The sequence below is a fragment of the Bubalus bubalis genome, chromosome 24 (assembly GCF_019923935.1).
Source record: "Bubalus bubalis isolate 160015118507 breed Murrah chromosome 24, NDDB_SH_1, whole genome shotgun sequence".
In the NCBI taxonomy this organism is placed as follows: Eukaryota; Metazoa; Chordata; class Mammalia; order Artiodactyla; family Bovidae; genus Bubalus; species Bubalus bubalis.
Window position 1 is genome coordinate 27,835,508 of NC_059180.1, and position 22,099 is coordinate 27,857,606.

Sequence of the window (22,099 nt, forward strand, 5' to 3'; positions counted from 1 at the left end):
TGGTTCCCTAGGTGCCACCAGCCTCCTGCACCCTCCTTTCAGCCAGAGGGATCGTCCAAAAGAAGAGGGATCTTCCAACCTGAGTGTGTCACCCACCTCCAGCTGAGAAACTTTCCCTCAGATTATAATTCCAAGTCCATATGGTGACTCTCAATTCTACCCTTGATCTTTCATGCTCAGCTCCCTGGCTCCCCTAACTTAGCCAAGCAGAAGGCCATGCAGTTCCCAAACACCCACAGATTCCATCACACCGCTGGGCCTGTGGACATGCTGTTTCCACCAGCAGGAGAACCCTCCCATCCATCTTCCAGCCTTCTACCCTACTGGCCCAAGGCATCCCCTCATCTGGATGCCAGCTCTGGGGCCCTGGGCTGACTTCAGGACCACTGGCTCCTTGCTCCTCCACAGCCCCCAGCACTTCCCTGCCTGGGAACCCTCTATCCATCCCACAGCGCTGGCTTATTGGCCCTCAGCCTCCTCCTCCATCTCTCCTTTGGGGTGGTCAAGGTCTGTTCATTTCTAGGTACTCAGAGCCCAGCAGAGCCCCTGGCACAATGAAGTACTAAACAGTGGAGAAAGGAATTAGAAATGGAGTTTCCCATGCTCTCATTAACAGTCTATGCCCAGCAGTGGCCTCTGGGCTGCAAGGGGTAGGGCTGGCATAAAGGAACAGGAAGGGACTTTCTGGGGCTCCAGGGATATTCTGTCTCAACAGGAATTTGAGTTATCATTTGTCAGAACTCATCAAATGGGTAATTTAAGATTCAGGAATGTCACTATGTAAATTTACTTGAAGGAAGAAAAAAAAAAAAAAACAAAATAGAACCATAAAGAGATATTGAGTTCTGCCTAATGATTCGCATGGTTAAGTGTGCGGATGAAGGATACTGGTGTCATTTCAAGGTCAGTTTTAAAGACCAAAAATCTTAGCCGGCTGGCTGGCTAGACAGATACGTGATAAAAACAAGTTTAGCAAAATGTTAACTTGTAGGCAATCTAGCTGGCAGGTAGATGGCAAGTACTCACTGTATCTTCCAACTTTTCTGCAGGTTTGAAACACTCCGTGTAAAATATTCCATATTTATGAAACAGGAATAAAAATACCTCTTCCACCAAATGAGAGAGTAATTTTTAAGAATGTGCTAACCTGGTGCTTTTCCACCATGAACCAGCTGGGGATCTTGTGAAAACGAGACCCTGACTCAGCGGGACTCGGAAGGCCTGAGACTCTGCATTTCAAATGTGCATCTGTGGGGGTGCTGATGCTGCCGGTCCGAGGACCCCCACTGTGAGAAGTGGCAGTCGGGGGGGGGGTGGGGGGGAGGCGGTCCACTACCTGCCACATTTGCTCCTGATGCCCCCAACTGCCGATGGCAAGCCTGACCCCACGCCCTAAGTGGTAGCCTCAGGGCCAGAAGATCAAAGGATCCGACCCTGGGGACAGGCAGGAGCCCCAGAAAGCCCCCAAGGTCTGGGCCCTAGGCCTGCACGCGGAGGGGAGCAGCCCCGCCAGGAAGCAGGGCCAGGACACGGCTCTGAGTCACGCATTGGGCACGGGGCCAGCTGGGGAGGACAGTGCTCGGTGACTCAGCAGGGGGAGCGGCCCGGCACCGCCAGCCCCACCTGACCCTGGGCTTGGCTGACCACTCTCGCTGAGGACAGGCGACATGTGACGGCTGCTTGGAGAACGGGACAGGGACTGGGGCTGGACCGGCCCCACTTCCCGGCTCCACTGTGATGCCAGCCCGAAGAGTGACAAGGGGACAGCAGAGGTGTCACCTGACATGTCCTCCTCCCAGGTCACAGGCCTCGGCTCTGGGGTGGGAGTGGGTCGGGGTGGCGGGTGGTGGGGGGCAGCTGGCATCAAACTGAGCCTCAACCCGTTTTCAAGGATGGGACACTAAGGAGAAGTGACTCACTCGAAGTCAAATCCAAAAGTCACATAACTTGATCCCCAGTCTTCATCTCAGTTGTGGTCAGCTGATCTGCCTAACAGGATGGTAAGCTTCCCTGGGGGCGAGAGGTAGACAGTATTTTTCAAAGACGGCCAGGCATCACCTGCCATCTAACATGCTAGTCCTACAATGAGACCTGGCCACTCCCAGGTCTAGAGTTCACTCTCTCTTGGAATACACACTCTTACAGACCAGCTGCCAGGCTGCGAGGAAGCCTAGGCAGCTGGGAGGAGACCACGTGGGGCCTTCAGCCAGGAGCCAGCACTAACCACACGACCTGTGAGCCTGGAAGCCTTCCAGCTGCTATCCAAGGGCCACTGCAGAAGAGACCCTCAGTGAGAACCACACGGCTGAGCCCAGCCAATGCCCAGGCCTGTGAAACATCCTAACGAAAGACTGTTGCCGTCCTACGCCACTAAATTTAGGGTGGGTGTGTTAGGCAGTGACATATAAGCCCAGCAGGCCACTGACCACATCTTTTCACACACTGCTGTGTCCCCAGAACCAAGCACCATATACAACACGTGCCTAAGAACTACCTACTGAAGGGATAAAGGGACACAGGTGAAATTAAAGCCCAGGGTCTGCCTGCCTCCAAAACAAGTCTCTCCTCCTGTTACCACACTGCTCCACCATCAGACTGAGGCTCTAAGTCCCCAGGGTGGCAGGGCAGGCCCCACGCCCAGGAACTGCAGGAAGTTCAATGGGAGGAGGAAGTCAGCTCTGTGAGTCACCCCAGAGCGCACACACCCAGGAGAGAAGGGAAAGGAATTTTATCTGGATCCCAGAGGGGACCAGAAATCAGTAATTCCCCATAAAGCATCAGCAACAGTCCACAGCGAGCCTGAAGAATCGCAAGATCCACATGTGGGCCTGTCTGCCTCCCACGGGCTCAGTTTAACCCCCGAGTACCCCAGGGTCTGCAGCCCCTCAGGGGGCTGTGACTTGTTCCTTGTGATCCCCAGCTCCACAGAAGAGCCTGATATCTACCCACACCCGTGCACACGAACACCGATCAACAGCAGACATGAGACCCGGAGACATCTGAGCCTCTCCTCTGTGACAGGGAGGAGCTGGATCCCCTGGTGCCCATGCATGGCTGCTGCCCTTGTGAACTTTATACGTACACAACACACACACACACAAACCCACAAAAACACACAAATGTGCACATTCACACACATCCACATGCATACATGTACACGTACACACCTCACACATACACACCTATGTGCATAAAAACACACATATGAACACACACACACCCCCACACACTTTGCTAATTTCTCCAATCCAGCTCCTCCTAAAGGAGGGAGATGGCAGAACAAGGCCTCTCCTAGGATGGGACATGCTCCGCGGTTTCTAAAGCTCACGCTGGAGCATCACCGCCTCCTCTGAGCTGATGCCCCCCCTGCCCCAGGTCCTTTCATCGCCCACAAAAGCAGCCACAGCCTTTTGCTGAGGTCCAGGCCAAACCCCACAGAACCACATCCGAAAACTGCTCCTACTGCAATTTCGGCCATTAGCAGCTGACTAACCATGAACAATGCATCAGATGATTGCTCCAAAGGCTACCCATCCCTCTTGGAACAAAATCCAAACAGTTCACCAGGCCCAGAAGTGACTGTCCCACCTCTCGGAGGCCATCCCCAGCCTCCTCCTGCCTCTTGCGGCTCCAGCTGCTCTGGCCTTTCCTGCGGTGATGGTGACATTCACGGCAGCCCTGCCCCAGGGCCTTTGCACCTGAAACCTCTCCCCCTGGATACCTGCCTGCCTGGCTCCCTCGCTCCTTCAGGTCTCTGCTCCAGTGAGGGGGATCCGGTGAGGTGGGCTTCCCTGATTGCTTTTATCAAAACCACACACAACCCCCAACCATCATCTCCCCCTCCTTTCTGTGCATGTTTCTTCACAGCTTTAACCACTACCTAACTGGTAGGATATATATACTTGGGTCCTGGGTTACTGTTTGTGCCCCCGCCCATGAAAACATGAGCTCCAAGTGGCAAGAATTCTGCTTTATTCACTGCTACAGCCCTGTGCCCAGGTCAGAGCCTGGCACTCAGCCTGGATGGAAGAAGGGCGTGCGGGGGAGGAGGAAGGAAAACAGCATGGAGGGAAGCGGGGAGGAAGAAAGGAGAAGGACCAGGGTGATGAACAGCCACGTTCCTCCCACCAGCAGAAGAGCAGCCACCCCACCCTGCCCACTGATAACCCTTATGCACAAGCAGGATTTTCCTCAAACTGGTGCACAAGACCAAGGGTCTCAAACTCAAATCCTCCAGGGGCCAGGCACATACGCAGGTGAGAAGAGCAAGACTGTCTAACACACCAGGGAGCACTGAGGACCGCGGCAGGAAACCAGGGCCACGTGCCTCAGCGCTGGCCGGCCGCTCGCATGTGGAATAACGGCACTGATGCTGCCACAACACTTTTCTAGAAAACCTGGACAGTTAAGAACGCCTGTGGAATTTCCTGATATTTAAATGTTCATTCATACTGTCTAAAACCACTACGCCCACCAAATGGGCTGGAAGACACAGCTGTTTACAACTAGAAATGGGACACCCTCCTTAAGTACCCTCCAGCCACGTCTGCGGCTTGGTTTTTCCATTGGTAAAGCGGGGAGGAAGACGTTGTGGCCAAACACTACGGCCAAGCGTTTGGGGAAGACAGGATGAGCTCCCAGATGGATGGTGCTGGCTCATATCAGTGTGAGCTATACTGTGTCTTCTGCACACACCCACATGCACACATGCGTGTCTCTGTGCTCATCTGTGATCACACTTACGGGGTCGTTGATGGTTTCGGAGAACAGGGGCGAGCGGTCGGAGAAGCAGGACAACACGAGCTGGATCAGCACGAGGCTAAAGTAAATGTAGAAGGTGACATCGCGAAAGACATCAACTCGGGCATCCTGCACAGGAGGGGAAGGAGGAGAAGGAGCAACGATCACTTTCTAGAAGCAGCTGCAGGAGGCGGGTTATCTTCCGGGTTATCTCCCCTTCAAGATAACAGAAGACAGGTGTTTACATCATGGTATGGTCCACCCTGCCTGGTCAGGGCAGCTGACATGGAGAGGAGCCCCAGGCTTGGGAGTGGATCAGACCTACCTTCAAGGCCTGGCTCAGCCCACACTGGCCAGGGCCATGGGGCTTGATCAGCTTACTTAACCTCTCTGTGCCTCAGTTTCCCCACCGACAAACAGATCAGCGGCTCTCAACAGGAGGGGTGACTTGGCCTTCCAGTGAATATCTGGCAGTTTCTGGAGACATTTCTGTTCAGGGGTGGGAGGGCTACTGGCACGGCCCCTCAACATCCTGCAAAGCACAGGACAGCCCTCCCCCAGAACAAAAGGAAGACTCGGGCCGCAAATGCCAATCCCTGCTGAGGCTGAGACACCCTGCCAGGGGCACTGTGCGATGGCAGTAAGATTACTCACGAAAAAGACTCAGTCCCCGACCTAGCACTCTGCAAACACGGACTCAACAAATGGCAGCTGCCATCACTATCAAAGACCGCCTGAAATGTACATTGTAGGTGCTCAATAAACGTTTGGTCACTCCTCCCTGCTTTACCTAATGCCAGCTTCCGATTAGCCCGAAGGCGGCAGGGAACAGCGGGACAGTCTGAAATGACCCGCTCTTCACAACTCCTAGGAGCAGCAACAAGGGCCATTTCCCAGCTGGAGTGGCACCAACGCAACGTGGGAACCAGTCCAGGGCCCCCCGGAGGCAGTTGCCCTGCAAACACCACTCCCCACGCGGCTGCATTCCAGATGAAACACACAGAGAGCCGACCTGCTCGGCTGTCACCACTGACAGAGGCTCAAAGAATGGTGTGCATCTGCCTGCTGCTCCTGCCCCTGACAGAGGCACAGACAAATGGGGCTTGGAGGAAAGAAGATTCTAGAACAAAGGCTGCATGGGGGGAAGGGAAATCCCCAGGGAAGAAGCCAGACCCACGTGATAGCCATTCTCTGGTTCCCAAGGAAATGCATGGTTTCCACGCGAGAAACCATGGAGCAGAAGGAATAGGCATCTCCCGGGCGCCGCTAAAGGAAGACATGGAATGAGGTCACACTTACCTCTTTTAAGGCAGTCATGATTTTGGATCTCAGGATGGCAAGGGCACACAGTAGGGCTATAAGCCAGAAAGTGAGCATGATCCCTGAGGACTGGACTCCCCTCCTCCTCTCGATCTGAATTAAAAAGGTAGCAAGCAGCTGGAAGAGAAAAGCATGCAACAAGAGTTGTCGGGAAAAGGTCGGGTCCCCAAGGCCTCCCCAGTCTGGGGCCTGGCAGATGCAGGACCCGGAGGAGGGCTGCCCCCAGAACGGTGGTAGCAGAATGGCCTGGCTCCAGTCCCAGCTCTGCTCTCGCCTCGCTGGGTGACCGTGGGCGTGTCACCAAACCTCTCTGAGCCTCTGCTGCCTCATCTGCAAAACGGAGGTGACAACAGTATTCATCTCGAAAGCCATGAGAATTTAACAAGATCCAGGATGGGATGGAAAAGTTGGGGCGGGAGGAGGGCGGGTGGCGCAGGCAGGGAGCTCAGTTTATCACAGAAATCAGCACGTTTTTTCTTAAAGGACCAGAGAGTAAATATTTTAGGATTTGTGGGCCATGGAGATTCTTTCACAACCACTCCCATCTGCAGTGTAGCATGAAAGCAGCCTCACATGAGACAGGGAAGAGTGGATCTGGTCACCTGCCAATAAAACTTTATTTAAAAACAGGCTGTGCCCACCCCCTGCTTTAGAGAAGGAAGTCCAGCCTAATGCAGTGGGCTCGTCTGCCTCGGGCAGCAGTGGTAACCGCTCTCCTTTACTGAGCCTCTCTTTGCTCCGCCTCCTAGGACGCACTCACCTGCACTGATTCAGTGCAGCCTGTTTTCAGCCCCAGTTTGCAGATCAGGAAACTTACTTAACCTGCTACAGACAGATACAGAGTTGTCTTCAGGGAACTTCATTAGAATGACGGTGGTGTGGTGGGGGAGGGGGGGGGATTCATTTCCTGGTACCCTGAGCTATGACTTCCATTTTACTAGTGACTCAGTGATCAAGGGGAAAGAACAATGAAACCACTTTTCCTTGAAAGAAGGAGATGCCCCCGCCCTTCCGCAGACAGCCCTCTGAAGGCAGACCCCAATGCTGGCCACAGTCATGAACCCGATTCCCAAGGAGCTATGGGCACCCAGGGCACTGCCCCTCAGCCCCCAGCTGCCAGAAACCTGGATGTCTGTTCTCATCCCCGGTCCTCTCGTCTCCTTCCCTCCCTGCATCTCTCCATCAGCAACACACCTGGCTCTGCCACCAAGGCCACCCTCAGTTGACCCACCACTCACTCTGGTCTCAGCCTCCATGCCCCTGGCCCAGGTGCCCCTGGGCCCCTACTGACCTCCCAGCTTCCACTCCTGCTCACAACCCATTCTCACCACGCTCAGCTCTTAAATAAGCACAGCCTGCCATGCCACACCTTTCCCTTTCGGGTGAGGGGTTTTAACCCAGGGTCCATGAGGCTCTGGATAGAAGCCAGGGGGTCCATGAACTCGGACGGGAAACAATCATAGCTTTGCTTTCCCTCATCAGCACCACCAATGACAGCTGAAAGCAGGAAAGCTCAATGGCATCAGCAGTGCCCGGGGCTCCGTTACCGCTAGAAGTCACACCCGAAGACAAAAAGCGAAAGGCCTCTCCTCCAGCTACCATGGACGCTGGGCTGCTGTCTGGAAACTAAGGAGGTCTCACACCTGCTGGTGGACCTTGAGTTGAGAGGCACTAATAAAGAAGCCCATATTTTTGCTGTTTACTGTTTTGCAAACTGTGATTAAAGATAACTGGTTTCCCAGCCCAAATGTCCTGCAACTGAAGAATCTATACAGTCCATACAATCAAACACACTGAGCAACTGTGGAAAAAAATAAAATAAAATAAAGGTCTTTGGAACAGCAGAGACTGAGAAGTCAGACTCCAACTGCTCCAGCCTGCATGGTTCCATGCACATGATTTTCTGGAAAAGGCAAAGTCACAGGGGCAGAAAATATAGCGGGAGTGGGGGAGTGGGGGAGGGCAGGGGCAGCATGAGGGAGGTTTCGGGGGGCTATGAATTGTTGTGTTGCTGCGAATCTCCATTGTGGGCATGGTGCTTACCTGACAGTATCGGTTTATCAAAGCTCATCAATGGTTCAAGGAAAAAAGTGAATTTTACCCTATGCAAAATAAACCTCAAGTAAAAACATAAATGGACCTCATTAAGATCTTCATACATACACATATGTGTGTATGACTGGTTTCCTCCACAAGCCTGTGTGTTTGATGATTTTAAGAACACTATTCTGAGACCAGACTGGCAAAGAAGAAAGGGGTGTGTGGCACAGAAAAGGTCTGGAAACCAACTCTGGGACTGAAAAACAAGGCAAATCCCGCTCACCCTGCAGCTCAAGGCCCTTCAGTCAGCTCCCTGCCCTTCCACAGCCCCTGCGCCCCTCCTCACTGCCTCTGCCCCAGCCACACAGGCCAACGCTCAGTCTCCCCCGCTCTGACCCCAGGACATTTGCACGTGCTGGTCTCGCCACTGGATCCTCCCTATCTCTAGCCCCTTCAACTTAAACATCCTGCTCATTCTTTATGCCTTAGTTCCATCATCCTTTCCTCCCTCCTCCCAACAAGACCAAACCAAATTCACCCAAGACAGCCGTATTTCTACTGTGAGATCTTCTCATTTCCAAATGGCGGCCACTACTTACCATGGTGATGCCCAAGAGGGTTGGGCTGACCAGGAACACTGGGGCCAGGAGCTTGCCCATACTTCTTTCCCAGAAAGAGTAGAAGAGGTCTGCCCAGCAGACGATCCATAGCAAAAACCCCAAGGCCTGGAAGAGAAGTACAGGCACATCTTACAATGGACAGCCCTGGAACTGCCCCCAGCATCCCTGCAAAAAGCTCAGCCTCGGAGGAACTGGCTACCCCCTAAACCATCGCCTGCGGTCTTCAGACACAGTATACATCCTCTGGGATCCAATCAAGTCCTAGGCAGGGTGAGCCAGTATCTATGCCGTCCCATGCTGGTCTGTGTCTCCTCTGTACCCCAGCCATGACTCTGTCTGTCACTATTCTCCCCAGCACCTGAAGACTCAAGTCTCTGACTTATCGACATCCATGGCCTACATGGGGGCCCTGACACGATGGCCATTCATCCAACAATATTAAGCCAACCAAAATTTACTGGGGCCTACTATGGGCCACAGACGTGAAGGATAGAACAATGAATAAAACAGACAGAAGTCACTGCTTTCACGGAGCTGTGATTCCAGTGGATGGAACAGGCAAGAGACAAACCGAAAAATACACAGTATAACGCTAGAGAGGAATGAGTGGCATGAAAAGTGAAAGTGTTAGTCTGTCAGTGGTGCCTGACTCTTTATGAAACCATGGACTGTAGCTGCCCACCCCCAGGTTCCTCCGTCTACGGAATTCCCAGACAAGAATATTGGAGTGGGTAGCCATGCCTTTCTCCAGGGGATCTTCCCAACCCAGGGATGGAACCTGGGTCTCCTGCCTTGCAGGCAGATTCTTTACCATCTGAGCCATCAGGAAGAAGAAATAAAACAGATAAGATAGGGTGGTCAGAGAAGGCCTCTCCCATCAGGTGACATCTGGTGAAGAGCCAACGGTGACTACTTGAGGGAGAGAACAATTCGGGTAGAAGGCAAAGCAAGTGCAAAGGTCCTGAGGCAGAAATGTGTTCAGCAGGTTCATGCCCGCTGTGGCATGAGCCGTGGGTGTGACAGGAGGTGGCTTAAGAGGAGCCTGGAGCCACATCAAGCTGGGCCACTGAGCAGATGTCCAGGTTTTACTCCCTAGGATGAGAAGTTACTAGAGTGTTTTTCAGCAAGGCACAGACAAAATCTTACAGTTTTTTAAAAAATATTTTTATTTCTTTGGCTGTGCCTTGCCTTAGTTGTGGCATGTGGGATCTAGTTCCCCTAAGGGATTGAGCTCAGGGTCCCCTGCCCTGGGAGCATGGAGTCTTAGCCACTGGAACACCAGGGAAGTCCTCTGGTTTACACGTTAAAGGGAGAGGTTGCTCTCCATGAAAAGTACAAAGTGCTGCCAGAGGTCTAAGAGGAAGACACCAGAAAGACAGGGGAGCAGACAGCATGGTGAGATGGGCTTGGAATGTGGTCTGAGCAACGGTATCACAGGCAAGGGGACAGCTTCGGTAAAATCATTCAAGTTTACCTGTTTGCCAAGGACTTATGGAAATCAATCTCGGGAAATGGGGCTTTAATAAAGGACAGAGAGACACATGCTAAGAGGAGAAAGTGGAATGCACACACACACATACACACACACACATACAGGATATACACATGCCCTTCATGTGTCTCCCCCAGAAAGCTCATTCTTACAAGGGGCATACCAGCACCTGTATAGTGGAGAAACAGACTCACTGACCAGATGACCAAAATTAAGCCCATCAATGAGGGGCAGATGGATACCACGTGGCCTTAGATGTAACCCAGAGAAGGACCCGTGGCCCTTTTGTAGTTCTCCAGCCAGACAGGCATTAGTGAATCAAACCGTGAGAAAACATGGTCCCAAGAGCCCAAGTTGAGGAACTGACTCTAAATTAACTGGCCCATGTTCTCCAAATATGTCAGCATGATAAAAAAACAAAAAACAGTGGAAAGTTCTTCCAAAATAACAGAAAAATAAAGAAACGGTGTGACTAAGTGCAATGAATGACCCTGAATTGGGGGAAGGAGGAGGGGATGCTGGAAAGGACAGTATTGGGACAAGTGACAAAAGTGGAATATACATAGTAGTTTTTATTTTTTCTTTTAAAGTATTGTGTCCATGTTAAATTTCCTACATTTAATTGTGCTATTGTTACGTAACAGAATATCCTTTTTTCGAGAAAAGATACACTGAAGAAAGGGCAAAGAGACATGGTGGATGCTAGCTTTTCTCAAATAATTCAGAAAAAAATAAATACTGTGTATACGGAGAGAGCAAAGAGAGTAAGATGTTAAAATATTAAATGTGGCAGAATGTTAAAAATCGGTGACTATAAATAATGGGTATTCAGGGCTGAGGGAGTACCTAATATCATCCTGCAATTTGTCTGCAATTTGAAACTATTTCAAGATAAAAAAAATTTTTTTAATTAAAAAGACATCCTTGGTCAGGGAGGAAGACCTCCATATAATCTTGTGAGATAGATTCTATCACCCCCACTGTAATCATGGGGAAACTGAGGCTCAGGGAGGTTAAGAAATTTGCTCAAGGAAAAAAAATTCTTAAAAAAAAAATTTCTTCCCATTTCTTTAATTTTGTATCTATATGGGATGGTGCATGTTCATTAAATTTACTGCAATAATCACTTCATGACCTATGTAAGTCAAATCATTGTGCTGTACACTTAAACTTAATACAGTGCTGTTTGTCAGTTAGATCTCAATAAAACTGGAAGAAGAAAGAAATTTGCTCAAGCTCATATAGCTAATAAGTGGCAATGCCAACATCTGAACCCATGTCTGAATTCAGAGCCCCAGGCTTTATTCACCACATTATTATTCTGTATCCTAGTAAAAGGCAGCTCAGGGTCAATTAAGCAGAAGGAACACGTCAGTTATCACAAGCAGTCTTCCCTACCGCAGCACACACCCCACCCCACAGTACGCACGCACATCACAATAAAACCCCACGAGACTTACAGTCTTGGCTTTGTTGAGATGTGTCATCTGAATGTAGCCCCGGTCATGGTGGGAGAGATAGAGGAAGTAGAAGGGGAAGCAGACCCAGAGGTAAGAGCAAGGCACCCACACGAGGACGGTGTTCTGAAAGCACTTGGTGAAGTCGGGGTTGCTGGTGTTCCACGTGACATTCCACTCCTGCGGACACAAACACAGGCCCAAGTAAACAGGACGCCCCCGGGAGTGTGGACCAGGGGCCTGCGTGGAGTTCAAAGCTACCTGCTGTGGGGTTTAGGAATTAGGATGCCCTCCCAGGCAGAACAGGCAAACTGGAAAGATCAGTAGCCAGAAAGACTTCCAACAAAGAATGACAAACGAAAGTTATGTCTCACCTTCCCTCACAGGTTAAGTTCCTGAGACAATAATGGGCAGGTTCCATTATTGTACAAAAGATGGAGACCGCCACGTAAAGGAATCCTTAAGGGTATTCTCCTATAAATCGACTCATCCTTTAATCACATAAATCATGCCTACTTTACAATCCTGTGAATTAAGAGCTTTCTAATATTCTTCTTCTTTATCATCCCTATGATCCCCATATCACTGTATCAATGCATCAGTGATGGCATGACAGTGATCACATCATGATCACTTTCATCAGCACCATCAGCATCACTATAGCGGTCATCATCAGCACCACCATCTTTATCACTGGCATCAGCATCACCATCAGCACCACCATCTTTGTCACTGGCATCAGCATGGCCATCATCCACCATCATCAGCACCACCATCAGCAGCATGACCACCAACAGCACCACCACCATAGATAATACCCACATTGCAGTTCTGTGTTCAAGGCCCTATTCTAAGTTCTTTGTATGTATTATCTCCTTTAATTCTATTATTACTTAATCATTTCTTTCTTAGAAGGGAAAACTACAGCACAGAGAGGTTCAGTGATTTGTCCAGTATGTCACAGTACCTACCCCGTTATTTGGTAAGACCTGGAGCCTGACTCAGACTCAGGCAATTCGATTCTGGAGTTCCTGCGTTTAACCACAAAATTATCCAGGCTGAGAAACAAATCTGTCTTACTTTTATCTTTTTAAGAAGCCACCTGTATTGCATAAGAGACAACGCCAAATAGGTAAAAAGATAAACACATACATAAATAGAGCAGGTATTATCTGCCCAAGAAAAAAACTTCAACCAGCCTTCAGACTTCTGTACTGGAAATTTTAATTCAAGCCCTGATCTGACCACTGAACTGTTTGTTACATGACTTTGGGGAAAGGTATTACCCTATCCAGGGGTTTCAATTTCCTATCTCTACCATAATTAGGCGGGATAAAATTAGAGGTCTGAAACAGGTGACTCCCAGGCTGACTAGGCCCACAGAGATGATCTGCAGTTATTGTTGGTACTTTAAACATGCCTTTTTTAAAAAAAATCTCAGTTTAGCTGCCAACACTTAAAAATGAGGAAATTTCACATAAAAGTTGGATTTCCAGTGTCTCTTTAAAAAATAAAAAACCAGAAAGTCTGGCAGGACTGGGCCCAGATTCCCGCTTCACAGCCATTGGGAAGAACTAGGGAGGAGCCAGTCTTTGGGTAAGGTTCATGCCGTCCAGAGGCCAGTCCCTGTGCAGCACCCTCCCCACAGCACTGTCTCCCCACCGCTGGATATGTGCTCTCCAGACACCTCTGATTCCAACAGCCTTCCCAGAATCAGATTAAGAGAGACCACCAAGGAACTCCAAGGAACCTGGATTCTTAAAACTCCATGCAAGCTTTAAAGCCACATCAAAGAACGTTACAGAACAGAAAGTAATGGGAATAAGCGGACCATTTTACATTTGATGATCAATCAAAATCTATGTTCTGAGCTTTATAAAAGAGACCTAGATGTGTACCAGTGCAAGCATACTTAATGCTACTGAGATGTACACTTAAAACTGGTTGCTGCTGTTCAGTCACTCAGTTGTGTCCAACTCTTTGCAACCCCATGGACTGCAGCACACCAGGCTTCCCTGTCCTTCACTTTCTCCCAGAGTTTGCTCAAACTCACGTCCACTGAGTCAGTGATGCCATTCAACCAGCTCATCCTCTGCCACTCCCTTCTCTTCCTGCCCTCAATCTTTCCCAGCATCAGGGTCTTTTCCAGTGAGTAGGCGCTTCCTATCAGGAGGTCAAAATATTGGAGCTTCAGTTTTAACATCAGTCCTTCCAGTGAATATTCAGAGTTGATTTCCTTTGGGATTGATTGGTTTGATCTCCCTGCTGTCCCAGGGACTCTCAAGCATCTTCTCCAGCACCACAATTCAAAAGCATCAATTCTTCAGCACTCAGCCTTCGTGATGGTCCAACTCTCACATCCATATGTGACAACTGGAAAAACCACAGCTTTGACTATACCGAACTTTGTCAGGAAAGTGATGTCTCTCCTTTTTAATACACTATCTAGGTTTAAAAATGGTTACGATGGTTAAAGAAAAAAAAAGGAAGAAGAAAAAGATAAGATTTGACTTTAAAAACAGAGAGAGAAAGATCTAGTATTAAGTAAGTACCCAAACTGGTTCTTCAGAGGTATAATTATTCTATGATATAAATGGTTATTCTTCCAGAACTAAGAACAAGGAATTATTGAAAAATAAACTTTAAAAGGTCAACACAGACAAAGGAATTTAGCTAGGAAACTTTTAGACACAAAGAAACCCTAAAAAGGACAAAGTTCATGCCTCTGTAGACTTGGGCACTTGGAAGACAGCCTTGGAAATAATTAATCTGATCATGGAGAGGAGTAGTTTATATCAAAGACTAATTATTTTAACTGATTTCACACCTAAAATTCTTAAGATGATGGTGAAAAGGGGGATTTAACTGTTGGTGGTTATTATAATCAAAGCAGATTCTGGCCAGAAAAAACGCATTCCAAAGGAATTTGCCTTTGTACTAAGAAAACAATACTGAAACTTAATATAGAATTATATATATAACTTCCCTTGTAGGAAGGGCTTTCCTGGTGGCTCAGCTGGTAAAGAATCCGCCTGCAAGGTGGGAGACCTGGGTTTGATCCCTGGGTTGGGAAGATCTCCTGGAGGAGGGAAAGGCTACCCACTCCAGTATTCTGGCCTGGAGAATTCCATGGACTAAGTCCATGGGGTCACAAAGAGTCGGACACAACTGAGTGACTTTCACTTCACTTCTCTATGTATATAAGAAGCTTGGTTCATATATGAGACATTTCAATCACCTGATCCTTGCCCCAGTTATTCCTTGACTGGACTTCTGCAGTAGCTTGCTAGCCACACCCTGCTTCCAGACCCTCTGGGCCTCACCTAGTCCTCCCCACCACAGCCAAACACATTTTCTATCTTATACATCTATACCTACATCCAGATATAATTATCCACTCATCTGTGAACCCTTCCACCCACCCACCCACCACCCAGGCACCAAGTCATTCATCCATCTACCTATCTATCCACCCACCCACCTCCTCTACCCATGTACCCATCCAATGATCCACCCACCCACCTACTCACCCACTGATTCATGCATCCATCCACCCACCTATCCACCCAGGCATTCATCCATCTGTTTCTTCTACAATTTCTCCCGCCCCATTTCCCAATGTGTCCACTTGGCCTCTCTTCGTATTAATTGACTTTTAATAGGGAACACATTTCTGTGCTAAACTTTCCCCAACTACCCAAAATGGTACACTGTGAAAAATAAGTCTTGCTCGCTGAACTCAAAGCTCTCCCTTCCTACCCCACAGGCAAAACTCCTATATTGCTAACAATATATCGTTATTCTTCCAAATATAGTTTATCTACTTGGTTTCCCCCAAAGGTGCCATAATACATACTTGTTTGGCACCTCACTTTTTTCCCCTTAATATTAGAAACTGATCTCTGTCAGAGCCAGAGATCTGCTTTATTCTTGCTAGTTTAACTTCATTTCTTTTGAACAAAGGGTAGAAGTAACAAGCTACCTCCCCTTCCTGGTCCCAGACTGGTCCCTCTCTCTAGAAGCGACACCATCCATTTCTTCTGTATCCTTCCAGGAAACATTTTATGCATCTATAACAAAAATAAATACATATCTTCTGTAATCAAATGGAGAGAAACATACTCCATACCCTGTTCTGTACCATCCTTTCATCTCTTAAGAACAGATCTGAGAGATTATTCTACTCTGCACATTTCCTCATCCTTTGCTCCAGCTGTTTTGTCTTTCATCGTATGGATGGGCTTGACCTTATATAATCAGCTAATGGGGCACTAGGCTGCTCTTACAATGAAGCAGTGAATAAATCTAGGAAGTGCCTCATTTCACACAAAGCAAGCATATTTGTAAGATAACTTTCGAGACGTGGACCTGCTGGATTAAAGGGTGTATGCATTTAAAATTTAAATGGTTGCTGAATCCAATGGGTACCATCAGTTTATTCTGCACCACACAAAGTACCAGGGTCATTGCTTCCCAAACTACAGTATATTATAAGCTTTTGATATCTGCCAATCTGATAGTGGAAAATATCTCCCTGTAGCTTAACTTCCTTTCTTCTTAATGATGAATGAAACTGAAGATTTTGCCACTTTGTGTGTTAAAAGCAGTTTCTTCTCCTAAGAGGAAAAACCATAGGCTTAAATACCTATGAGTTATTAAATGGGACAGATGTGAACACCCATCTCCTCTGGGTAACAACCTCCAATAGCCTCCCGTCACCTTTCGGAGCCAATCCTTGCTTGCTGCATGAGGCCTTCCACATCCACATTCAAGCTCCATCTGTTTCTTCTATGATTTCTCCCGCCCCATTTCCCAATGTGTTAACTTGGCTATTCATTCAAAGGAGCATTTATCAAGCCTGTGTCAGGCACCATTCAAGGAACTAGAGATTTAGGAAGGCCTGTGGTCCCCGCCTTTAATGCACTCCCCAATTGCTGATCCAATGATTGATGCTTTGGGATATGTCTTGCTAGATGCTCTTCCTGCCTTTTCATAGTAACAAACTCCTACTCATCCTTCAAAATCCAACTCAGAGACACCTCCTTTAAAGAAGCCTTTCTCCTGGGCTTTCCTGGTGGCTCAGTGGTAAAGCTGCTGCTGCTGCTAAGTCACTTCAGTCGTGTCCGACTCTGTGCGACCCCATAGACAGCAGCCCATCAGGCTCCCCCGTCCTTGGGATTCTCCAGGCAAGAACACTGGAGTGGATTGCCATTTCCTTCCCCAATGCATGAAAGTGAAAAGTGAAAGTGAAGTCGCTCAGTCATGTCCGACTCTTAGCGACCCCATGGACTGCAGCCTACCAGGCTCCTCCGTCCATGGGATTTGCCAGGCAAGAGTACTGGAGTGGGGTGCCAAAGAATCCACCTGAAATACAGGAGACAAAGGTTCGATCCCTGACCCAGGAAGATCACACAGGCTGTGATGCAACTAATGCCCACGCGCCACAACTACTGAGCCTGAGCTCTAGAGCCCGGGAGCCGCAACTCCTGAAGCCCGCCTGCCTAGAACCCGTGGCTCTGCAACAAGAGAAGCCTCCGCAGTGAGAAGTCCAGGCACCGCAACTAGAGAGTGACCCTGCTCACTGCAACTGGAGTAAAGCAGCAACAAAGACCCAGCATAGCCAAAACAAATAAACAAATTATTAAAAAAAAAAAAAAAAAAAGAGCAGCCTCACTCTCCAAACTATGAGAACAGCTCCCCCACACTGCAATGATGACTTACTTGTCCATCAGTACCTCTGTCCTGCCAGGACTTCTGACTCTTCTCCTCCTCACCCAGCAGGGACCCAGAGGTTACTGAGTAAACAAATGACCCAAACCATGCCTCCCGTCCCCAGCATTATTTGCTACTTTGTTTTTCCAGAAACAATCCATCCAGGTAGAACTTGACTATGACCCTGGCTTTCTGGTCGGATGAATGTGGATTAAAAGTCAGGCGCTGACCCCACTTGCACCTGGGCGGGTCACTTAATGTCTCCAAGCCTCCATCTCCTTACCAATGTGGCCAGGGAAAAACATGCAGGCCTGGAAGAACTATCAAATGGGTCTGTGCTTTGTACCAGCTGGCATGGTCTATAGGTAGTAAGTGGTGGCTATTAGCTGCAGACCAATAATTAATAATAATCACCACCGCCACCCTCAGCGCTGCCTAGCATTAGGAAGCTTTAAGGACAAAGAAAAATTCAAGTTCGGAAGTGAGCAAGCGGAAACTCGGGAGCATCCGAGGACACAGAACTCCGGGGAAGGAGAGGTCGGAGAAATGTTTAGCAAAGGAAGGGGTTTGGGTTTATTCTTCAGAAGGCAGCTTCCTCCCCAGAGCCAGATGGCCAGCCCTGACTGAGAGGGCAGAGGAGGAAGGAGGCACGGCTTGAGAAGAGGAAATCTGACCGTGACCTTGAACTTGCACTACCTCCACGGCCACCCACCAATAGTGGCCCTGACCACAACTGTCACAGCAGAGGTGTAACTAGGTCAGGGGCCTCTGCTGTGTTCCTCACTGGCCAGGTCTCTGATGAATCCTTTGTCCAAAGGGGGCTTCCCTGGTGGCTCAGTGGTGAAGAATCTGCTTTCCAATGCAGGAGGCCAGGGTTCAATCCCTGGGTAGGGAAGATCCTCTGGAGAAGGAAATGGCAACTCACTCCAGCATTCCTGCCTGGGAAATCCCATGGACATAGGAGCCTAGAGGGCTACAGCCCATGGGGTCAAGAAAGAGTCAGACAAGATTTAGTGACTAAACAACAACTGTCCAAGGAAACTGATCCCTGCCCCGATGCCCTTGATAACTCCTGGAGACAGGCAGTGGGATCCCCTCTACTAAGGGTTTCCGGAGGAAACAGGGAATGCTGAGGGCCATTAAAAGGCTTAAGGAAGGAGGATTCATGGAGACTACCAGCTACTTGCTGCCCCCAATCCCAGAGATGACAGCTAACCCTAGTTTTCCTCCCTAGAGTCTCTGCCTCCTCACACAGGGAGTTCCAGAAATCAAGCTGGTTGGAACACTGCCCCGATTCTGCTGAGCTTCCATGAGTTCAGTTCAGTCGCTCAGTTGGGTCTGACTCTTTGTGACCCCATGGACTGCAGCATGCCAGGCTTCCCTGTACATCACCAACTCCTGGAGTTTACTCAAACTCACGTCCATTGAGTCGGTGATGCCATCCAACCACCTCATCCTCTGCCATCCCCTTCTCCTCTCGCCTTCAATCTTTCCCAGCATCAGGGTCTTTTCCAATGAGTCAGCTCTTTGCATCAGGTGGCCAAAGGATTGGAGCTTAAGCATCAGTCCTTCCAATGAATATTCAGGACTGATTTCCTTTAGGATGAACTGGTTGGATCTCCTTGCAGTCCAAGGGACTCTCAAGAGCTTTCTCCAACACCACAGTTCTAAAGCATCAATTCTTCAGCACTTAGCTTTCTTTATAGTCCAACTCTCACATCCATATATGAATACTGGAAAAGCCATAGCTTTGACTAGACAGACCTTTGTTGGCAAAGTAATGTCTCTGCTTTTTAATATGCTGTATAAGTCGGTCATAGCTTTTCTTCCAAGGAGCGAGCATCTTTTAACTTCATGGCTGCAGTCACTAGCAGTGATTTTGGAGCCCCCCAAAATAAAGTCTGACACTGTTTCCACTGTTTCCCCATCTATTTGCCATGAAGTGATGGGACTGGATGTCATGATCTTAGTTTTCTGAATGTTGAGTTTTAAGCCAGCTTTTTCACTCTCCTCTTTGACTTTCAACAAGAGGCTCTTTAGTTCTTCGCTTTCTGCCATAAGGGTGGTGTCATCTGTGTGTCTGAGGTTATTGCTATTTCTCCTGGCAATTTTGATTCCAGCTTGTGTTTCATTCAGTCCAGCATTTCTCATGCAGATAATATACTCTGCATATAAGTTAAATAAGCAGGGTGATAATATACAGCCTTGACTTACTCCTTCCCCAACCTGGAACCAGTCTGTTGTTCCATGTCCAGTTCTAACTGTTGCTTCTTGACCTGCATACAGATTTCTTAGGAGGCAGGTAAGGTAGTCTGGTATTCCCATCTCTTGAAGAATTTTCCACAGTCTGTTATGATCCACACAATCAAAGGCTTTGGGCATAGTCAATAAAGCAAAAGTAAATGCTTTTCTGGAACTCTCATGTTTTTCTGATGATCCAATGGATGTTGGCAATTTGATCTCTGGTTCCTCTGTCTTTTCTAAATCCAGCTTGAACATCTGGAAGCTCATGGTTCATGTACTGTTGAAGCCTAGCTTGGAGAATTTTGAGCATTATTTTGCTAGCATGTGAGACGAGTGCAATTATGCAGTAGTTTGAACATTCTTTGGCATTGCCTTTTTTGGGGGATTGGAATGAAAACTGACCTTTTCCAGGCCTGTGGCCACTGCTGAGTTTTCCAAATCTGCTGGCATATTGAGTGCAGCACTTTCACAGCATCATCTTTCAGGACTTGAAATAGTTCCAACTGGAATTCCATCACCTCCCCTACCTTTGTTCATAATGATGCTTCCTAAGGCCCACTTGACTTTGAAATCCAGGGTGTCTGGCTCTAGGTGAGTGATCACACCATTGGGGATATCTGGGTCATTAAGATCTTTTTTGTACAGTTCTTCTGTGTATTCTTGCCACCTCTTCTTAATATCTTCTGCTTCTGTTAGGTCCGTACCATTTCTGTCCTTTTTTGAGCCCATCTTTGCATGAAATGTTCCCTTGGTACCTTAATTTTCTTGAAGAGATCTCTAGTCTTTCCCATTCTATTGTTTTCCTCGATTTCTTTGCATTTGATCACTGAGGAAGGCTTTCTTATCTCTCCTTGCTATTCTTTGGAACTCTGCATTCAAATGGGTATATCTTTCCTTTTGTCCTTTGCCTTTAGCTTCTCTTGCTTTCTCAGCTATTTGCAAGGCCTCCTCAACCATTTTGCCTCTTTGCATTTCTTTTTCTTGGGGATGGTCTTGATCTCTGCCTCCTGTACAATGTCAGGAACATCTGTCCATAGTTCTTCAGGCACTCTTATTAGACCTAATCCCTTGAATCTATTTGTCACTTTCACTGTATAATCATAAGAGATTTGATTTAGGTCATACCTGGTCTAGTGGTTTCCCCTGCTTTCTTCAATTTAAATCTGAATTTGACAATAAGGAGTTTATGATCTGAGCCACATTCAGCTCCACCGCTGGGAAACAAAGTTCAGTGATGGGAGACGCAGTCTAGAACATGAACATCAGCACTGGCCCAGGCTCTGCATTTCCAGGGCTCTGGTGCAAGAAAATCTTAGAGAAAGAAAGGCACCCCTGATCTCTGCAACTGAGGCTTTTCTTCGCAAGACATGTTCGTTACCCTTTTATGTCCCTCTCTCCCCAGCATTGAAATTCAAGGATCTGTGGAACACGCTCCAAGCCTGCTGAGCCCACAAACTTTGGGAGTTCATAAAACTTCTATTGTGTGGTGTCACGTGGTACTCTTACCTCGCTTAGCCCGCTCGAAGCCAGCATGTTCTGAGCACCATGGGCCATGCTCATCACTCGGCCCTCAGGAGAAGTGGCACTGCTGTTATCCCCAATGCAGATAAGGAAACCGAGGCAAGATAAGACATTTTCCCAAAAGTCATGCTGCAGTGGATATGAGTTGTCCAAGGCCCACACATATTTTCCCTTCTTTGATAACAGCGGGAGCTCTTGTTCTTACACAAATCTTTTGGTCAGCCACATGCTTAGGGCAAAGCTCCAGGGAATAAGTCTGCTAATCAGCAGCTCCAGAATGTGGTCCAAATCAATCCAATCACTGCAAGGACACATGCTCCCTTGTCCCCAGTGATACAGAGTGAGGATATGGGGTTTACAGGTGTCTTAGCCGTTTTATACTGAGCCATCACTGACTCCATGGACATGAGCTTGAGCAAGCTCCGGGAGATGGTGAAGGACAGGGAAGCCTAGCGTGCTGCAGTCCATGGAATCACAAAGAGTCAGACAAGACTGAGCAACTGAACAACAGCCATTTATAAGGAAAGCATCAAGAGTTGGCAGTGGAGGGAAGGGGTGGCACCACTAGGGCATGTGTGAAAATGAAGCTGATGTCATGAAAGGCAGAGATGAAAGAAAGTAGAGCTCGGTGTTTTGTAGGCTGCTGGATCAAGCATCACCTGCAGCACGCCCTCCCAGTGAATCTCTGCAATAAATTCAACGGTTACACAAGTTTGAAATAAATTTACTCTCACCTGCAACACAAATCATCCTAGTAATACAAGTTCCGATCCACTGCGTCAACTTTTATTCAACAATACAATTCAGAATTTGACACAAGTGAATTTAGGCCGCAGATACACCGTTACTACTAGCATACTGCTGGGTAGGTTGCTGTCCTCCCAGGCTCAAAAAGCCCACCAGCAAAATGGAGGTACTATCATCTCCTTCACAGGGAATCATAAAAAGCCCTA

At 48.3% G+C, this 22,099-nt stretch overlaps 1 protein-coding gene across 6 annotated transcripts in view; it reads right to left on the reverse strand.

The window, feature by feature from the left end:
* ABCC1 (ATP binding cassette subfamily C member 1) overlaps nucleotides 1-22,099 on the reverse strand; it is a 151,224-nt gene that overhangs the window by 90,699 nt on the left and 38,426 nt on the right. For all 6 annotated transcript variants that reach the window (XM_025275035.3, XM_044935672.2, XM_044935670.2 and 3 more), the window contains exons 2-5: nucleotides 11,673-11,849; nucleotides 8,700-8,825; nucleotides 6,040-6,177; nucleotides 4,744-4,869 (exon numbers count right to left, since the gene is read on the reverse strand). In XM_025275035.3, coding sequence (XP_025130820.1) covers nucleotides 4,744-4,869; nucleotides 6,040-6,177; nucleotides 8,700-8,825; nucleotides 11,673-11,849 — 567 coding nt within the window. The remainder of the gene's footprint in view (nucleotides 1-4,743; nucleotides 4,870-6,039; nucleotides 6,178-8,699; nucleotides 8,826-11,672; nucleotides 11,850-22,099) is intronic.